This window comes from Chaetodon trifascialis, chromosome 9, assembly GCF_039877785.1.
Source record: "Chaetodon trifascialis isolate fChaTrf1 chromosome 9, fChaTrf1.hap1, whole genome shotgun sequence".
Taxonomy (NCBI): domain Eukaryota; kingdom Metazoa; phylum Chordata; class Actinopteri; order Chaetodontiformes; family Chaetodontidae; genus Chaetodon; species Chaetodon trifascialis.
In genome coordinates, this window is record NC_092064.1 from 13,946,684 (window position 1) to 13,967,498 (window position 20,815).

The 20,815-nt window shown below is 41.7% G+C and overlaps 1 protein-coding gene across 12 annotated transcripts; it reads left to right on the top strand.

Moving 5' to 3' along the window:
- The first annotated feature begins 403 nt into the window (after positions 1 to 403).
- Positions 404 to 20,103, top strand: agfg1a (ArfGAP with FG repeats 1a). Of its 12 annotated transcripts, none has more exons than XM_070970447.1 (14): positions 404 to 773; positions 6,899 to 6,992; positions 8,813 to 8,928; positions 9,892 to 10,057; positions 10,363 to 10,525; positions 11,611 to 11,730; positions 13,277 to 13,348; positions 15,151 to 15,366; positions 16,014 to 16,200; positions 16,488 to 16,567; positions 16,785 to 16,901; positions 18,588 to 18,740; positions 18,939 to 19,033; positions 19,257 to 20,103. In XM_070970447.1, exons 1-14 carry the CDS (start codon positions 607 to 609, stop codon positions 19,314 to 19,316), a joined length of 1,806 nt encoding a protein of 601 aa, XP_070826548.1. In that variant the 5' UTR covers positions 404 to 606; the 3' UTR covers positions 19,317 to 20,103. The 12 variants fall into 12 exon arrangements, with proteins under 12 accessions (XP_070826548.1, XP_070826550.1, XP_070826549.1 ...); XM_070970449.1 differs by having other exon boundaries at positions 13,277 to 13,309; XM_070970448.1 differs by having other exon boundaries at positions 11,614 to 11,730.
- The last annotated feature ends 712 nt before the right edge of the window (positions 20,104 to 20,815 follow it).

Below are 20,815 nucleotides of genomic sequence, written 5' to 3' on the forward strand. Positions count from 1 at the left end.
CATGGACTACGGAATCCGCAGTTTCAAATGGGAAATTCCTCGTGCAAGTAAAGTCTTGCACTCTCAATGTGCAACAATGTTTTCGTACAACTTCGCGATCGGATAACGACACATAAACTTCCAGACACACTAACCGCAAGAATGTACATAAGATTTCGTCAAAACCACGTACTACGCAGTGCACACGACATCGCAGTAACATTATTGCTGTAGACCATTACGTAGTAACAGTGGTGCCTTAGATATAATTGACTCAACAAACCAGACGCCGAGAGAATTTGATAGAAAGATACTATAACGTAACGAATATAAGACACTCGCACTTGGCCCTGACCCAAGAAGAGGTGTCGTAGTCTAACGGGATTTAAACGAAGGCGGAAGTCGACGGCATCAAACCTCTTGTTCCGATAGTAGGAGCGATCCAACGCCTCAAACTCCTTGTTCGAGGAGACGCGAGGCCCCCCCTGACAACAGAGCCACCTACCCATTCCCTCTCTGTCTTTAGCACGGGTAGGCAACCGTTAAAAAGCACAGCTCTTTGTTTTAGTTGTAGCTGTCCCTCTAGTCTCCCCCGGTTTTATTTAATCCCGCTGTGCATCCCTTACCATGGCGGCGAGTGCGAAACGAAAACAGGAGGAGAAACACCTGAAGATGCTGAGAGAAATGACGAGTTTGCCTCCCAACAGAAAGTGCTTTGACTGCGACCAGCGCGGCCCAACCTATGCCAATATGACTGTGGGCTCCTTCGTATGTACCTCATGCTCTGGCATCCTGTAAGTTTAAAGTTACTGAGTGACCTTTAGCTGTGGCGCACACGATTTAACGTCTGGTACGCTTTAGCTACATACGTCAACCTAAGCCAATTAGCCAAATAGTGCTAACTTAGCTAGCGGTAGATGGGTATCCAGTTGTGCCAGAGTGAGTTTAGCTGTTGACATTGTCTTGCCGAGCTGTTGGGCGGGGTGCTTCGAGGTGTCAATGTTCCGCACAGCAAGCTAATGTAGCAACCACCCGTAGATGCTAGCTAACTTTAGCTTGCAGTGCTAACCATTGAATTTATCTGACACTTGCAAGCTAGGTCTACAGTTAAGCCAGTAGCCAGCTGCTCCAACCAGTTGCTGGCAACGTTTTGAGACACCACCTTGTAACTGAGCTAACGGCTAACTGATTTGGTTATGGTAACGTTATACCGTCCAATACAAATACACACGATGATGTATTTTAAATAACATGTCGGTCGAGGTTTCATGTTGTATCTACGAATTTGTATTATGTAGCTTTTTGTTACTATAGTCACAGAACCATGTAGGGAGTTATTAATTTGATTTTAATATGACTGAGTACGCTCGTTGTTGAATGTTGGTAGACACCGGGGCGTAGAAAAGCCACATCATGCTGAGATGCGACTGATAATGCAATGCCCGTGTTCAGTTGTGGTATCAAGTCCAGTCATCAATTTTTGTGATAGATGGAGTAGTAGATCTCCAGATGTACTCTGATAAAATACTAGCAAGAATTGACCAATTTTTTCTGTGCGAATTCACTCAGGTCCGTAGTTCGTCCATTTAGTTTAAAAAAAAAGAAAAGAAAGAAAATATACCACATTGTCGGTTTCAGTGCAGCCTGGTGTTATGACTTTAGATAACATTTGCCTGACTTAAAGCTCTGCTGTGTGGTTGTGTAACCAAGCATCTGTAGCTTGTGATTTGGGATTAGTGAAGCATTCCATTTCTTCTTACTCAGCTAAAGATATCCCACATCAATTCAGCTGTCAAATGTTGCATGTTAAAAAGGTTTTGTTTTGTGGGTATTTGGGATGCTGGCCACATTTAGAAAGAAATTCAAAGTGGTGTAATGCCACAATGACAACTTATTACATGAATCTCTAAAGGTTTTGAGTATTGCACAGTAAATGACAGATTGATCTGCAACTTGGAGGAAATATTTGTCTTCTATTAATCAATATTGCATGACATTGTGCAGATATGTGCATATGTACATCACACTCCGCTGAAGAAAAACATGTCATCATAGGTATGATTTTGTCTCGACTTTGTTAAATCAAGAATGCCGGTCCTGTCTTTCTCACCAAGTCCCATCTTTGTTCACAAATAGTTTGCCTTGGTTTTTGTAAACATACAAATTACGTCTAATTATGTCAAGCCCTTGGAAATGAAAATATTTGAGAAGAGTAAACTGGGAGTGGGCCATTAGCAGGTAACTCGATAAGATGTTCATTCGTCCATCCTGTTCTGCTCATTCACACTGTCAGCAGCCTGTAATGGTCCTTCTAAATGCTTTATGGAAATCACCCTGCCATTTTCCATTTGCGAATAATGATTATTCTAATAATCCTCCAATGGAAAATGAAATTATTTGTGGCTCAGTAAATCCCCTCAGATGAACTTTTAGTTTATTAGTTGCCTTCTTTCTTTCTGCTTTCTTTGACACAATTTTATTCTGCTAGTCCCTCAGACTTTGGCTCAAATACAGCCCTTGTTTGACTAGTTTTTGTGACTTTAAGCCATGCAGACTGTGTTTGCTATTTACACTTTGAACATGAAGTTTATTTACTGTAGCATTGAAAAGAATGAGATTAATGGTGTGTTTGCTCTCCATGTCACTTCACCAGTGGGTCTGCATTGGGGATTCTACTGTGAATTTCCCATCTGCCCACCCTGTGGTATTAAACTCTGCAATATGAGTTAATTGAGCTCTTTTTAGCTCAAACCACAACTCTCTCTCTCTCTCTCTCTCTCTCTCTCTCTCTCTCTCTCTCTCTCTCTCTCTCTCTCTCTCTCTCTCTCTGTCTCTCTCTCTCTCTCTCTCTCTCTCCTGCTGTCTTTCTTACTCACTTTTCCTCAAGACAAAACATGTTGTGTGGAATTTCAATGGAAAAGTCTACCCAGCAGAATAGTGTGGATTTGAAAGGATTGATGTCTGTCTGATGTATGCAGGAAGCCTGGTGTGATTGTAGGCTCAGGAAGTGGTATGGCCCCACCATGCTGCTACATCAGCAGCATGTGCTGTTATATGTGCCACAGGAAGTGGCAGAGAGGTCACTGTCTGCCTCTGTCTTTCCTTTTAATTCTAGAGAGGCAATTGTGAGAGAGAGAGCGCCTGGAGATTCATGCTCAGACTTGATGTAATGTTTTGCTTACGGTCTTGACTACCCACTAGGACTGCTGTGAATAAAAGTAGTCTTTGCTTTATTTTGTCCTCTTCAAGGAAAGCAAAGGAAAACCTGTCAACACAAATAATCATCTGTGCATACATGTTGCATTTACCCTGAGAGATTACGTTGCTGGATCAAACTGAGTTTTTTAACAGTGCGTTTGACAGGTAGAGGCACGGCTGAGGCAATCAGGGAAGTTGTTGGCACTTTTCTTTTCCATTTGCGGTTTGGGCAGTAAATGTGTTCAATTGTTTGGAGGTGATGGCAGGGGCATGGCTACCTACTGCATAACAACTGTCTCCCCCATAGCTGTGGTGTTTAATGGGCAGTTGGAATCCACTATGTAAACACATTCCTTATGAAGGTGGAGGCGTTCCCAGGAGGAACACCACTCTCAATGTCTCTTACTGGAGGATTACTCGTGGCAGGAAGTAACCCCACTTGGCCTAAATTTCCCTGAGTAAACAGGGCTCAACTGTGACCAGAGCATGACAGAGGTGGGGAAGTGTCACTGACACCAAATGTCCTGGATAATATGAAATCAACGGCAAGCTAACAGATACGACTTGAACTTTATAACTGAGCGTGTTTGGTTTTCCCTTGCCCCCGATTTTCTGAAAAGTTTGCTGCAAAAGGTGCTGTCTCTTTGGAGTTGGTCAGGGTGTAATTTGACATAAATGCCATTGGATTGGATAGTGAACCATGAAAAGTAAGCACCGACATTTTCTGGGATAAAATGTATTTAACTAAATTCTTGAAGATGTAAAAGACAACCCTCTTGTAGAGACTTACATCATAAAAATGAAATATGATGCTTTGCCTCTCCTCTGCTTTTGAGACTTAACATTGCCAGTTTCTGTCACCCTGGAGCGGTTGCAGCATGCAAATGAGCTCAGTTTTCCTGGCTGAGCTGGTCTGATGTACAGTAGGGACCAGATCATAATTATTTTACTGTGCAATATGTGATACTATTCTCTGATACACTGTGCCAAGCAGACATACTGTGAAAATAGGTGAACTTTGTCACGAGGGCAGAGTAGTGCATTAATTGAATTATTCATCTTTGCGTTACTGACATTTATGATGTGTACAATATTGTGACACAAGAAGCTATTTTATTAGTTCTTTATTTTACTTAATTAATAATTACTACTGTTATTTAATGCTCTCTACAGATATAATCCAACTGCAACTGAACACTGTCACAATTGTAAAGTTATTGTGTCCTGCAGAAATAGGGGTTGTTGGTTACTGTAGGGCCATAACATTGTGTCTCTGGGCTCAGTACCAGACTGGAAACCAGAACACAGGAATCACCTGACGGTTATATTGTACACCACAGCCTGGGTGTAAGACGACCCTGCTTGTAAGATGTTCCCCTATTTGCATTCCCCTTATTGACAAGGTTAAATAGAATTCACTAATTTAACATAAACAAAACAACCAGTATCAGACTTCCTTAGTTGGACAACTGGGTGGAGATGCTGCAGACATATTTAGAGCAGAAGAGTTATAGAGCTTTCTTTCTTCTTTGTATCTGACCTAGTTTCATCTTCATGAGAGTGGGATCTGATCAGTCACCTACCTCAGGGTGCTGAAAAACACATTAAACTCAAATTCACTCACATTATATACTCTGTTTAACTTCTGACAAGTTTTTTGATTGTTGCTTTTAAGCAATACATTTGCCTCTTACTGATTTGTCAAAAAAAACTGTAAGAACTTTACTTTAGTCCAACTCAACTTATTTTGTCTGAACAGCCTCAAAACGCCAGTTTCCAGTTTATAAAATCCTGTAAATGTTGAAATATAGCAGTTGTATTGAGGTGTTTTTTGTTATGGTTGTGGTATTTCAGCCTTAACTGTCTTCTCAGAAAGTGAAACCAGCATGACTTAACTAGGCTAAAGTTGATAAAGTGTTGCCCCTAGAAATAGCCCTAGTACCATGGATCTACTCCACATTAAAGGGCATATGGATAGCTTTCTAATAGAAGCATGGTGGCTCTTGTTGCTTTCAGTCTTGTGTCCTTGAATGTAAGTTTACACAGCCACTTGGCTGATCACACACACTGTGACTGTGTAGACTAATTTGTGACTGCTTTATTCTATCAGCTGATTGGTGGATGGGTAAGGCATGGGAGGAGATGAGAACAAGTTCTGTAAGGGGTTCCAGCAGTGAATAATTTAACAGTCTTGTCTCATATTTCTCTGCCTTTAGGATCTGAGTCCTGTATGTGCATAAGATTGTGTTTGTAATTGTGTCACAGTGGATCTCATTCCCTAGTTCCTAAAGTGGGCACTGCTGCACCCTGGGGTGTCTTGAAGAAGGGCTGAGGGTGCAGTAAGCCTTATAATGTCAGTGTTCATTGTGGTGTGAAGGTATCGAAGAATGGGAAAGGAAACGGCTGCTTGTTCAAACAAGCTGGCAAAAAGTCAAACAGTTCAGACAAACTGAGAGAAAGTTTTGAGAAACTTGAGTATTTGATTGCCAGCAGTATGTCCTCAGTCAAGACCAGTAATACAGCAGTAGTTTGCTTTTCTGCCTCCAGAATTTTGGGACCTGTACTATTAAACTGCATTTGCTGTTACCACCTACAGGTGTCAAAGTGGGTTGTATTTGGTTATGTTTAAAGGACTTTAATGTGTAATAACATTGATTGTTTATTGGGCTATGAATTCTGTCTAAATGCTTTTGAGTATATTTCAGTACAGTGGATAAATGAATACACTGCAGACACTGACTGCAGCTGTTAACTGCTGCCATGCTTTTGCTGTGCAGCCGGTTTGGACAAGGAGTCAAAGGACACTTTTGAAGAATTACATTAAATGTATCTTAATGATAGTTGACTGATGAATCATACTTAATTCCACTGATTGATTAGCACTTAAGCTACTGTAAATGTTTTTAAATGTCACTGTTGGGGTTGTTTCTTCACAGTCCAATGCATATACTTATGACTTTCATTGATTAATGGTTGAACACTCTCTGTAAGACTGACTGTAACACTGTTTAGCAACAAGAACTTAATATAGGAAACTCTTATACACAACTCTACATAGATTGCACAGCAATAAGTTGTCTTTTCCCTGTTCAAATGACTGTGACGCTCAGCAGTTACACTCTGGTCACAGATAAAACATCCTGCTTGCATGCTAAATGCTGATTGGTCACTTTCACAGACTAAACAGGTGGTGACCTTGAAGCCAGCACTACATCAGTTTTCACTTACTAGTGGATCCAGGAAAAAAATACTGAGGCAAGCAGCCCTGGAGCTTAATATAAAAGCCTAATGATGGCTCTTTTCAACTATTACAGTTAGCAGGCATTTTTAATTTGGGTCATCGTGGCATGAGCTGTGACCTTCTCAGGAAAATTAGCAAGGCTTGTGTGGGCTAATGGGTGTCACTCCATAATGGAAGTTTCTATATTAAGGGAGCTCGCTCGTTCTTTTACTCTGCTGACAACCGCAGTTTGGAGAGAGTTTCACTCAATTCCTTTGTTCTGCCCTTCACCCTTTCTTCCTCTGTCAGTATTTGTCTCTGTCATTATTTGGCTCTGTCATTTCTCTCTATAATGCCGTCTTCCTCGCCCCAGTTACGCACACAGCCAGTCAGCTTGTAATTAAATGGCCTGTTCCTGAGAGGTGGGAGCTAGAGTTTGTCCAGATGAAGTTGTCATGTACGAGTCTTAAAATTAAATCGTTTCCGTTTGTCCACCTACAGACGAGGACTGAATCCACCTCACAGAGTCAAGTCCATCTCCATGACAACCTTCACGCAACAGGAAATCGAGTTCCTACAGAAACATGGCAATGAGGTAGGCATGGCGACTGTCTGCCCTTTCACAGTTGTTAAGGTTGAGGTCACCTTCCCACCACTTTTGAAGGTTTGCTTTCACACACTGCCTGTGTAGCTTTTCATTGCTGTTTTATCCTGAATTTGCTGTCTGTTTTAAAATTACATGAATGACTCTTATATCGATATTGTATTTAATAATTATGTGTAATGTGAAAGTGTCCCTCTACAGAACGCTTACCTGCCTTTAGTTTTTTGGTTTGGTTTTACCACCCAAATATTTGCTGCTTGGTTGAACTTTGTAGCTCTCATCAACCTTTTTATTCAGTGGCATCAGACACCTGTTTTTAGCAGACAAACTCAAATAAATATTCTACACTACCCGGCCAGCACAAACAGCAAACACAGTTCTCACAATGAGGTGGTGAAGAAAGCCAAACAAGACCCAGATATTTTCACCGGAGTTGGTGGAGACCAAACTAACAGTGGAAGGCCAGTGAATGTTTTGTGACTACTTGAGGTGGCCAGAAAGAGGATTTTGTCGGGATCATTATGATGTTCTGCATCTACTGGATATGGAAGGAGGCAATTGTTCACTCATGTTCACCAGAACAAGTTAATGAGCTGATGATGTATCCGGGATGTGAGTCTCTTCCAAACTGAGCTTTGCCATAAAAGATGTAGTAAATTTCAATGACCTAGTTATTCTCTCATGCAAGCATTTTAGGCATTGTATTGAAAAATTTTTTTTTTTTTTGTGCCAGATTTACCATAAATTTTATTCTATGACCTATCTATATTCCTTACAATTTTACATTGCAGTTTACTGCAAATACAGTATGTACAGTTTAACAGAAATGACATCATATGGAAATTTGTGTGATAACATTTTCAACTACATTGCAATTTTGTAAATAGTTTGAGGTGAAAGTCTCTATGAAACATCTGTCATTCAAATCTCTCTCCTGTCCATCATGATCAGATAGAGTACCACTACACATTTGTGCTACACAGAGGCACCAGAGGGTGTCATCATTCAACAGCCATTTCTGGTGAACGGAGTATGAAATAGAACAATGCCACCTGGGAAGCACGGCCTATTAAAAGCTGTAGCAAAGTGGTAGGCCAGGCAGACATGCAGGAGACTCAAGGTTGAAGCTGATGCAAATATCCTTCAAGGCTGCTGTATAAATACTACTGCCCTCAAGGTTTTTTTTCTGTCTGCAGAGACCACAGACAAAAATGATTAAAACAGGGTGCTCCGTATATTTTCAAAGCCACAGTCTCAAAATTCTACTGATTAGAAAGAAAAAGAGTGTGTGTGCATGTGCATCAGATGCACCTAAAGAAATAACAGCAGCAGAAGTGTTTCCACAACATAAGAGCCAGCTCTCTTCCGGCACCATTGCCTCATCTACAGTGCAGCACCCTAAAACTGAGTGCACACACGCATGAAGCCTATAAATCTCTCTTCACAGGATTAAGCAAATACTTTAGGAATGCTATCCAAAACCCAAGGCCAGAGAAAGGTGAGTCGAAGACTCATTTTTCACCCAGCAACTGAGTTCAACCTGTGTTTCCAAAGTCGGGGCCAACTAATGTTTGACTCCTCAACTCCAAACATGACAAATCAGTCTAAAACATTACTCTTGAACTTCACCCACACTAAATGGCTTTGTATCATCACTGTTTATGAGTGGCTTGTTTCATTTCCTTGTACCACTATGTCCCTTGGGCTTAACAGTTTAATTAAAAAGGTTGATAAGCCTTGCTTTCATTTTTAGCCCTGTGCACTACAGTCATGTTCCACCAAAAATCACCTGCACTGGTACTCTGTTCCAGGTGTGTAAGCAGATTTGGCTTGGCCTTTATGATGACAGAACCTCCTCAATACCAGACTTCAGAGAACCACAGAAAGTCAAGGAGTTCCTTCAAGATAAATACGAGAAGAAGAGATGGTAAGCCAGCAGTGCAAAAATATGAACAATCCTCTGGCAATGTGCACTGCACAGACATGTAGATTTTCTTTGTGCTTTTTCTCCTCTCTGGTGTGGAATGTCTCACAGGCAGCTCATAGCAGTTAGCCTCGAGCAAGCCACCAGATAACCTTCTTTAAATGCACAGAATGTAGGTCAGTACAGTCAAGCTGCTCTATGCGCAAGATCTAGCTGTTCCATGAGGTTATAGGTTGTATGCATGAGATCTAGCATGGTTGTTCCTGGTTTATTGTGACTGCTGAGTGTGATGGCTATTGAGAGCAGGCAAGTTCATGTCATGTTGATATTTGCAAATTGCAGTTGGTCAACAAAAGTCTGTTAATTCTGTGAGACTGTTGGTTTATGCAGTTAGACTGTTTCCGTAATTCATCATTAACAGTTAATAGTCAAAGATTAGATTATTACACTTGCGAATTTAGGTACTAGTGCCTCTGTCACCTCTTAATCTCCAAAGTCTAAGTCAGAATGAGTGCTATGAGTAAGGCATGTCTTCACATGCCACCATTTGCTGCAGACAGGCATTCTCGCTCAGGCCTTTCCTCAAAGACACAAATACACACACCAGTCATGGTTCCACTGTCTTGTCTGCCTTGTCTGCTGGCTGTGAATCACATTTGCACCCAAATAAACATTCCCTGTTATCACATTTGGATTTGCACATTTGTTTTGCCAAGAGGCTGCAAAACCATTATTTTGAAAACCCAAGATTATGTTAGTTTACTGGACATATTATTAAATTTTCCAATAAGCCACAAGCATCTGGTGGGATAAATCATGCCGCAGCTACCTAAATTATTTGAAATTACATTGTGCTAAACTGAACTGTATATTTCTGAAGGTAGATTTTCTTTTTTTCTTTTCTTGTGACATATTTTATCAGCTGCTTGGCATCTAGTAATGAATGTAATGTGAACCGTTTTCTAGGTATGTACCTCCTGAACAGGCCAAGGTAGTGGCATCCGTCCATGCTTCCATCTCTGGCTCCTCAAACAGCAGCACCAGCAGCACCCCAGAGGTTAGACCACTCAAATCCCTGCTGGGGGAGTCGGCCCCCTCCTTACACCTCAACAAGAACACCCCACCTAATCAGGTGAGATTTATTTTGTGCGCACACACACGTTCACATGATGATTTTGGAATTATTGCAAGAACTTTTGGCTCACCCATCAAGGGTTAATTAAATGACTTGCTAAAAATAACTGACTGTTCAAAACAATTAAAGATACAGTATTAACATTAAGATGCAGCTATTGGACCCTTTTCAAAATACCTATTTCTTGTCTTCCTTAGTGTTTTTGTTAAGGTTATTCAGGGGCTCACAGACATGCACATGTATCTGCATGCTGACCAACACATACCTGCAGTTTTTTCAAATCCCTCTCTTGTCTTGATCAGTCTCCAGTGGTGAGCCGTGGACAAACCCATCAGCAACAGTTCCATGAGAAGAGGTTTGACCTCCTCAGTGATTTGGGTGGAGACATCTTCGCTGCCCCGCCCAACATGAATGCAGGCACCAGCTCCGGTTTTGCTAACTTTGCACATTTCAACAGCCACACAAGTAAGAAACAAACAAATGAATGATTGAGCAATACACTTAAGGCAAAAACACACTGGAACATCATCTTTATGTTCGTGTTTTAATGCTGTGCAGGGAATTTCGCCAGCTGACAAGACAGAAAAATACTAAAAATGTCAACATGATCTTAACACAGGAAGGTGATCTGCTGAGGCCCAAAGCAGTAAGGGAATGCAGGAAATGAGCAGCAGCTCCAGTCATGATAATGCTGTCCTAATGTTGTTTCACAGGACCAGGAGCATGGGGAGGGCTGAGTGCATGCATGTTTTTATTCCCCAGTTTCAGTTTGGTCACTAGTTAAAAGTGTTTATTGGTGAAATAACCCCAATTGTCTGGAGTAAAAATGGGATAAATGGACAACAGCATGACAAATGATAAACGTCAAATACTGTTAGAGCCATGTAAATGCTTTAGTTGTTTTTAAGAGTCAGCTGCACGCTGATTGATGTTGCATTCAAATTAATGCCTCGAAAGGACTCTGGCAGAAGTTCAGGATCATGCAGAATCTGTTAAATGTCAGCCGCCATGTGCCTCCATGATTGCAAAACATAGCCATACATTCTGAAATAGTACCAGAGGTGCAATAAATGAACACACATCTCCATGGTTACTAATGTCTGTAACTTAGGGCTATTAGTGTTTGCTTCCCTTGGAGGATAATGTCCTCTCATTTCCCCTTCAAAGGGCCATCAAGACTCACCCTTAATGCTGTGACTGAAGTGACATCTGCACATCTCCACACTGCAAACATGAGAACAGATGTACACCTCTGAGATTAATGATGTGTGTAGTGCTACGCATACACTCCAATGCGAGTCCAGACATCAGACTATTTTGCCCGCCTTTTTAAGCCTCTCTGCATTTCATTGTTATGTGATGCCACTCCATGATTATCTTTCATATTTAGCACATAATCCATTGTATTTGTTTTGCAGTCCGTGCCTTTTATCATTGTATGTATATATCCATTCTGTTATTATCTTCTCCATTGTTTTCCACTCATTGTTTTGTTTTTTGTTTTTTTTGTTCATCTGTCTGTCTGAACCTCATCCTGACACCACCTCCAGCAGCACAGAATGCCAACGCAAATGCAGACTTTGCTAATTTTGATGCATTCGGGAGCACTTCTGCGTCGACAGGTGGTTTCCCCTCCGCACCCCAAGCCCCATTCCATCCCTCAAATACAGGTAGAGCAAGTTCTCCCCATTGGACATAAAGACATGAGCTTGTATAATTATGTACACACGTGTATTGAGAATGTATATAATGACTAAACACAAGCAGCCTATGTACATGCAGCAGATTGTTAGTCATGTTTTCTGTGAAGTCACCAAATTTATTGGTGTTTTTGTTTTAACTGTTATAACACATATCCTTTGCTTCCCAAACCTTTCCATATGTCCAGGGTCCTTTCATCTGTGTCAGATTTGAAAGACCTCTGTTCACCAGACGGTTGCATTGCATGACATTTCAGTAGTTCAGATTAATTTTATAAGAAATTAAGCGAAATCTCTTTAGAACAGTTGAACTAATTGTCCTTGGTTACAGTTGAATACGTGATGTTATATTTCCATGGTGTGTGCCTTAGGTCAAACACTCAGAGGACACAGAGCACGCTGGAAGCATTCACTCCGTGCACCACTTGTAGCACATCTCTGTCTGACCTACTTCGAAAGCTTCATTTTACAATGATAACCACAAGGTTCACACAGGTACCCAGCGGTGTGAAAAATCAACGATAAACCCGTATTTAAAGAGCAGGTGACAGTTGTACACCAGAGTAGTGTTCACTTACTACACTTAAGGTTTAAAAGTGAGTGTTGGGCAATATTACCGATATATCTAGATTATGCAATATTTTGAATCCGTCTTATTTTTTCAGAGATAAAAGTAAAATAGGGAAAGATCATGCACTCAGTAGGCAGATGATTATAGTGCTATTGGACCTGCAATACAAAAGATGTATGGCTGCTGTAACACTGTGACCACACTGTCGATGTACCTGGAGGAATGATGTATGATTTGTTAGAATTCATGCTCACTGGTGTGATTTAGTCAAATCTATGTCGGGCTCTTAAAGCTGGCATTTTAATTTGTTTTTTTATGGTCTTAAAATATGTAACAGATTCTTACTGTTGACCTCATCTTACCTGTGTGGTAACTTCCATATTTTCTTTAGAGCCCTTCATGCAGTTTTACATAACATGTAAAATATACATGTTATGCAAAACATAACGTTTATTATTTCCGTATTTACTCAGCAGTAAGTGGCTGACTGTCTTTACCTGAGCACTCTCTCATATTTACAAAAACAGTGACTCTGTACACAAACTGACCATTAAGCCACCACCCCCAGTCCCAGAAAAATGTTTTGTGCTTCAGTGCCCCCTGCTGGAGGTTTAGATTGATGGCTTTGCTCATGTGGAGCTGCACCGTGATCTCTTTAGTATGCCTATTGCTTGATGGATAAATTAAGCTCCCCTCTCTCTGGTGACTCTGTAAGATAATCCTTTTCTCACAGACACTGACTGACTGTGTTATCCGGCCTAAGCTGTCCACTCTGTCTTGTGTTTTTCATCGTTTGCTTCAGCAGCCGTTGATTTGCTTAAACCTCACGCTTTTTGATTTTTACCTCTGCTTTAGTTGATGTCTTTTCTTTTGTTTCTCCGTCCTGTCTTACATTGCTCATTGCCCCCACTTCTCCGCCCCCCCCCTTTGATTTTTGGCTGCCAGCGTTCACTGTGCTTTCATCCAGCCGCAGTATGGGTGAGTTTGCCACTGCTCTGCCTCGCCAGGGAGCACACAGTAAGTCTCTCTGGGCTTGCCCTCTCAACAGCTTTCACCCTTTCCACCATCTCTAATGTGTAGTCACTCTGGTCCTCCTCTCTCTGGATGTGATGTGTGTTTCAGCATGTAGCTCTTTTTGTCTGTGGCTCTGAATCACTTCACAATCTCACCGGTTGAAAACAGGGACAATGAGCTTCGATTGTTGCCGTCATGGTTGAGAACTACTATGGAGAAGAGCCCAAATGGAAGGGCATGAGAACCATGCGAAATAAAAACAGAACAGAAAGAGAATGTGACAGTCACTGTGCTGTTTTTAACATATCATTTAGTAATTCCTAACAATAAGGAAACACAGGACCGCTATATGCTTAAAGGCACTTCTTTATGATAAGTACATTTTTCATAATCCAGTATGTTAATGTAAGAAATAATAAAAGAAAAATATAACTGCCACTGATTTCAACTGTTACTCCAGAAAAGGAAAGGGGAATATTTGCTCTTTCAAGCTTCTGGGTTTACTTTAAGCCCATCATGAGGAGCAGGTTTAGGTGTGAGGAAACAACAGCTGAACGTCAGGTGTGCCTGGTATTCTCAAGGCTCTCAACTTTCCTTTGATGCTTTTGGACCACTGTTCAGGCGAGGTTTATATCTGCTAATGGCAGGTGCTTCTTTAAATGCTAATTAGTGTTCTCTTGTAGGATCTCCCAGTATTTTGTGCGCATGCTACTTCTTGAAAAGGTATTTACCTTTAGCAGATATAAACCTGTGTTTCAACAGTTGCATGCAAGATTGTACCTGTCCCTGTGCTCTCGACTGATCCTCTGCCGTTTGCCATTTCCCTGAGCCAAAGGTAGCCATCAAAACAATATTCCTTGGAATGCAAATAAACCACTGGTTGAGATTTAACTGGCGTGGTGGCTTCAGTGTCATCTCTCCTCTTCAGGATCACAAGGACTTTGCTGAGTTAGCTCAGAGTACAAAATCTTTTTGCTGTGCCGTGTTAAGTATGAAGTATTGTGAAGTATTATGTATCACACCTTTTATTGCATTCCAAAAAATCTCAGTTTGTTGCAGAAACTCTGAGTCTGTCCTGAAATTGATCACAATATCTGCCCTGAAACAGAAGTTGAATGTTACGATAGAAGGAAGTGCTTGAATTAGTGTGGTTGTTAAATATAAACATTTAGTGTAAAACAAATGACACACACAGGCCTCGACAGTGCGTACGTTCTCTTGAACAGGCTGAAAAAAGGGTGTGCACGTGTGTTGTCTTTGAGTTTTGGCTTTGTTTTCGAAATAAAAAGAACAATGATTAATGTGTAATAGTTGTTTGTTCACCCAGTAACAATCTTAGATCTGGTTGACAGTGACAGTCTACTGATTACAGAGCTCAGTAATGCCTACAGGGTGCTTGGCAGACTAAAGATATTTTCCATGTCAACGTTAATACATGTTGGGTTGTTTTTCTCTGTAACAGCCTTGATCCACAGTATGGTGCTGAACTGAGATGTAACCAAGGCACTCAGACGGTGCTGTTCTGCACACCATGTGCCTCTAACACAAATACATGCTGATTTTATGCGTCCTTTAAGTTCATAGGCTGATGGAGAGCGAGCATAGTGCACTGTTGCAGAGGACATGTTTTAGAAGTGTTGCTACCTGTCCGATAGGTAATGAAGGTGTCCCAGCCCCAGCCTGACTCCACCCCAGTTTTACCCTCCGTGGAGCTTCTTATCTCCCTCTCCTCCTATTAATGCTGTTGCTCAAAACCAACAATCGAGGTCCCCCTTATGACTTTTTAATCTCTCTCTCTCATGCAGGTAGCGCCTCAGGGGGACTAGCAAATGCCAATTTTGCAAATTTTGACAACTTCCCCAAATCGTGTAGTGCTGACTTTGGATCCTTCAGTTCCTCCTCCCAGAGTAACTCCACAGGAGCTGGCAGAGACGCTGTACAGAGTACTAGTGTCCCTGCCGATAGATACGCAGCCCTGGCTGACCTGGATAACGTGTTTAGCTCTGCCAAAACAGAGCAAGGTAAACGTCTCCTGTCTAGCCTGTTTCATAGATCTCAATGTTAGGGATAGAGGTTGAGAAAAAAAAAAGAAGTTGACCCAACTAAAAACATTGTGTTGAGTCTTCTTCACAGTGCAGGGACAGACATAGTCTCTCTCAAAACAGGGCTGATTTACATTTTCTAGCAAACCTCTAATTCTCTATCACTTTATTTTTGCCTTAGCCGAGGCTTGGATGTATATTGAGATGGCCTTAACATTTTTTTTTTTTTCTAAATTGTCTCCCTGATCTCAGTGCTGCTGAACCAGCCTGCATAAAGACGACAGGCCACTGCACATGGTGGAAATTGCTTTAAAGAATTCTATATGTGCTCGTTTCATTGGAGCGTTTTAATGTCTCATGGTCAGATTTCTGGCACTCGAGCATCTGTGAATTGTACTGGGTTGGTACTTTTTTATATTGTTTGTATTACAAACTGTATTTCTGTGCTAGAAAATGGAAATTTTCCTAATGATTGAACATTTGCTCCCCATTGTTTTGAATAGGTTGATTATGGCAGCTATCTCTGGACCTTTTGATTTGTGTCTTTGAAACTTGAATTCTCCTCCTGGATTAGTTGGGTCAAGGTGGATTGAACCCGGCTCTGCTGTCATGTGCTTCTGTTCCAGGAGGTGGCATCCCTGGTGGGGTGAGCTCAGCCGCAGCAGCAGCAGCAGGAGCGGGCGGTTTGCCTCCGAAGCAGCCAGCAGTGCCAGCAGGGGGGGACCGCTATGCTGCTCTAGCTGAGCTTGATACCGTCTTCAGCTCCCCTGCCCCTGCCACTAGTGTTTACAACACCACCAGCACCTCACAAGGGTGAGGCACTAAACACACACACACCTGCTATAGTGGGTCCCGAAGTCTAAATCAGTGACTATCACACGATTACACACGCCTTCTGATGACTAAATGTGCTGTGATGAATTATAGAATACAGAATTCAGAACAATTAGAAGGGAAAACATGCAATTTGGGAAAAAATATAATGGAATCTGGCAAAAATTGAGACAGATTTCAGAGGGCCCTTATTGTTCAGTGGTCTCTCGTCTTCTTTTTTGCTGGCTTTCCTGATGAGCTTATGTGCTGACTGTGTTTCTCTGCAGGGGTATGTTTGGCCCAGAGACTGGGGTGTCCACAACACAAGCACAGCAGACCCTGCCTGGCATGGCTCCAGGTTTTGGAGGTGAGTGACGGTTTGCACTAATTGTGCTTACAAATTGAAATAATTATGATTAAAGTAAAGTTTCTGCGTTTTTTGGGGAGGAAATCCTTATCATCTTACTGCTCAGGACTCTATGCAAATCTTAATTAGTGAGCAGGAATTGAGCCATGATCAGGTCCTGAGCTTTGCTGCTCTGTTTCACCCTCCTGTTTGGTGACTTGATACCTCTCTCCTACAGCTCAGTCAACTAATCCGTTTGTAGCTGCTGGAGTTGCCACAGCAGCAGCTCCCACCAACCCGTTCCAGAGCAATGGCAGAGCAGCAAATATGGCGGCGGCGGCAGCAGCAGCCGCAGGTGCGTTTGTGTGTGTTTGTGCATGAGTAGCTCTCGTACGTAACGTAGCACCCAATCATCTTGCTCAGTGAGTGCGATAGTGCAGATTAATATCATTTTATGTGGGGGGCAAAATGCAGAAGTGTTATCGTAGAGTAAATGTATTATTTGTCCAATTTCCTTGTACACCCAAAGTGGCAACCTTTGCCCAGGCTGCCTCAGCATTATATAAGCCTGTGATCATACTGCCAGACACAGAGGCAACCAATCAGGGAAGTAGTCGAAAAATAACATGAAAAAGTGCGGAATACACTTTGGGCAGCAGGACTGGCATTGCCATTTACTGGCTTGTGCAAGAGGCAGTGAGGTGCAGAAATGGAGACTCAGTTGTCCCTTTGATTGCTCTTACCATGCTGGACAGGCTTGATGAGGGTCCTTCATGGGCAGGGTTATCCTCCCGCCTTTGGTAGGTTCCCTTGTGCTCCTTGCTTCCCTTCTGCTATCCCGCATCTTGCTCTGGCAGTGCCTTCTGGCTCCCTTTGCAAATCTATCAGGAAAATGTTGGAGAGGTACAAATTAATGGAAACGCTCAGAAATAGGAATGTGACAAAATAAACATCAACTCAGAGAGAGTTGAATATGACGAGCCTGCATTGGAAATCAGTGTAGTCACATTCATATGAAGAGGGCGCTCAGAGTCATCATGTCATAAAAATGGCACGATTGTTGTATCTATCTAAATAACAGGTATCATTTTATCCAGGCCAAGGGCAGTGCACCTTCTTCTGGGTTCCTAATTGCATCCTCAACATTTTCCTTTTATCAGTTGGCAAGAAGCATAAGCTCTCTGCCTTTTTGAAGACTTTAAAGTCTTAAAACTAACTGCACAAAGAATGATCTCGTCATTCATTATCTTGGTAGTGTCATAAAATGCTTCATTCAATGAATAAACCCTGTAAGATATTGAAAACTGTGGAGTCTTTAACACTTCAGTGGGAACTGAATGGAGCATTTTTACTTCCCACAGTTCAATTCGACCTGTTGCACTGTGGGAATATTGTGCCCCTGTGTGCTCATCAGAGGTCAGACACTGGTGCTACACTCACTGCAAGTGTTGAAGCCTCATGTCTGACTCTTGTTTAGATGATCCCTCTCTTTTTCTTAAGGCTCGTCACCTTAATCTAAGTTTGCATGTGTTTAAACTGTACAAATACACACACAGAGATTCTGAAGAAGTCAGAGGGGAAAAGTGAAATGGACAGTTTTTGGCACTGTGAGCCACACTATGGATTACAGAATCACGTGTGCAGTTATTCACCTGTTACAGGGTTGGTAACCAAACCCACTGCATAGTGTCATTGATATGTATCTATTTTCTAATTCAGTGTAGCGATAATGTTTGTTTTTTTCTCTGGTTTTCTTGTTGATTGTTCTGTAATCCCTAGTTGTCATTCCTCTCACTCATTCAAGTTTAACTTTGTTACGTGCTTTGTAACAACCTGTTGTTAATGATTTTTCTCTGCTGATGTGTGCCAGCTTCTGTGAAATCTAAAATTTTATCGGCTTGTGTCTGTGCGTCTGCTGTAAAAGTCTTGCTATACTGTAAAAGTCATAATTTTGAAAATAACATGAAGCGATGGGTTGTCTTGTCCTATGCCTGTAAATGTACAGGCTTCTTTAACCAGCTGCTGTCCTGCTCTGTTGCAGTGTCATTTGGCACAGGTTCCATGAGCATGCCAGCTGGATTCGGGAATGCTGCAGCCTACAACCTCCCCACCAGCTTTAGTGGAACCTTCCAGCAATCCTTTCCTGGCCAGGCTCCCTTCCCTCAGCCTCCTGCATATCCCCAGCAACCCAACGGTGTGTGTCTGTGTGTAGCTCATATTGACGTAGACTTATCTGCATTGAGAACGTCGTCACATTGCGCTCTTAACTTAAGAATGTCAGATTAGAGTCAGGCTGTTGCACATGAGTGAAGAAGTCCCTCTGGATTTGTTGTTGCTGCAATTAATTTGTATTCCATCCCATCTCCTAAATGACAATATATATGTGTTTCAGGTGGAGGTTTTCCAGCCTTTGGCCCGGCCAAGCCAGTTGTGACTCCTTTTGGGCAGGCAATGGCTGGACCTATGGTCTCTAGCAACCCTTTCCTGGTTAGTAAGAGGGTTACATGGCATGATTTCCTGTAGAGGAAATTAGTTTTGCATAGAGGAATGAAGATTACTGTTGATAGAGGTTAGGCAGTCACCCTGTTGCTCCTTTTTAGTTCAGTTGAATAGACCATGGATTGCATCACCACTGTTGATTCATTTTTAATAAAAAATGAATCAACAATACTTTTTCTGATCATGTGTTTTTGTCTCTGTTTCCTTCCAGGGTGCAGGTCCATCTGCACAATATCCAGCAGGAGGCTCCTCAACGAATCCCTTCTTATAGCGATCCATCCAATCAGCTCCACTACAGGGTCAACAACTGGCGCGCTTGCACCTATTGCACTGTTTTGTTTCACAAGTAGCTTTAAAAACACAATGTTTGTAAGGATTTGTATTTTCTATCGCAGTTTGTCAGAGATGGAACAATATGACAGACAGTCACGCTGACACTGTCTATGGCTACAAAACAAAGTGGTGTGTGCAGAGGGAGAGGTTGATCCCCCTCTTCTCTATTTAACCTGTGAACTGGCCTCTACTGAACCACAATGTGTAATCAAACTGGCTGAAAACTAAGTTATTGCATACAGTGTATCCCATTCATTATGCTGCAATTCTGTAAATATTTCTCTTTTAGGAAACTAGCTCTTTGTGCATATCAGTATTTGTATCTAACACACAAGATTTGTTAAGAGAGAACTGTTGCTTGGAAAAGCTAATGGGTACTGCCACTTACTGTATTTGTGAAGAACCAAACTGTTTTTTTTTTGTGCAGGATCCTTTTAGGTCAACTGTTCTCACTTTAGACAAAAAATCCTATTCTGTTGGCGAGCGGTGAAAGAAGGAGTGACTGCTGCATCAGGGACGGGCAGGGGACACGTTTGTCTGCCATCCCCTGCCCTGCTGACAGAGACCCAGGTCACAACACTTCTGACAGTCAACCACAGTCCATAAAGGGGTAACAGGAATGGCTGATGAGCTGAAAACCACTTACATTGGGTATTAGAGAATTTTAAGTTAATATGTAAATATATACAGTATATATATTAAAATGAATTTTAAGTAAGACGAAATGACCAAACCATTCATTTATATGTATGTATGAAAATCTTGTACGTTTGTTTTGTATAAAAAAAAAAAAGATTCATATCCACGGTGTTGCAGTCAGTATTTTGAAGCTTTTCTTTTCTTTCCTTTTCTTTAAAACATGGGGACCAAAACTGAGTACATAGGCCCATAGCTGCCAGTGGAAATAATTGTGTTGTTAGCAAATAGTAAAATTTTGACATTAGTAGAGCAGAGGAACAGATGCAGGTGACTTGAGCAATTCAAATGACAAAAGAAGTTCTTCTCTAGGCCAAGCCATTTTTGAGATTGTAAACGCATAAACCTGGTTGTTACAGTGTCAGTTTAAGGTCAATGATTGTTGTTACATGCGCCTGAGGAGTGGGTAGAACGTGCATGTGTAGTGTTTCTAGGTTTCTCAAACACTTGGCAGAGAAAACAAAAGAAAGTATTTTAATTATACATTTGTCATGGGAGACTGGGGATTTGACTTTGGAAATTGCAAAGGTAGCACAGGATGTGGCACGTCAACTTTTAAAGGCACAAGGGTGATTTTGTGAAATGGTGATTTATTGTAGCAGCCTCTTATGTCTTGAACTTCCTGTGTTCAGCAAGAGGGACCCTTAGTTGAACACGGGACAGTGTGGTTCATTTTCAGCACCGTAACCTCTGAACTAACAGCTGTGCTGGTGAACATTCAGTCTGTTAACAGCCTCAGTG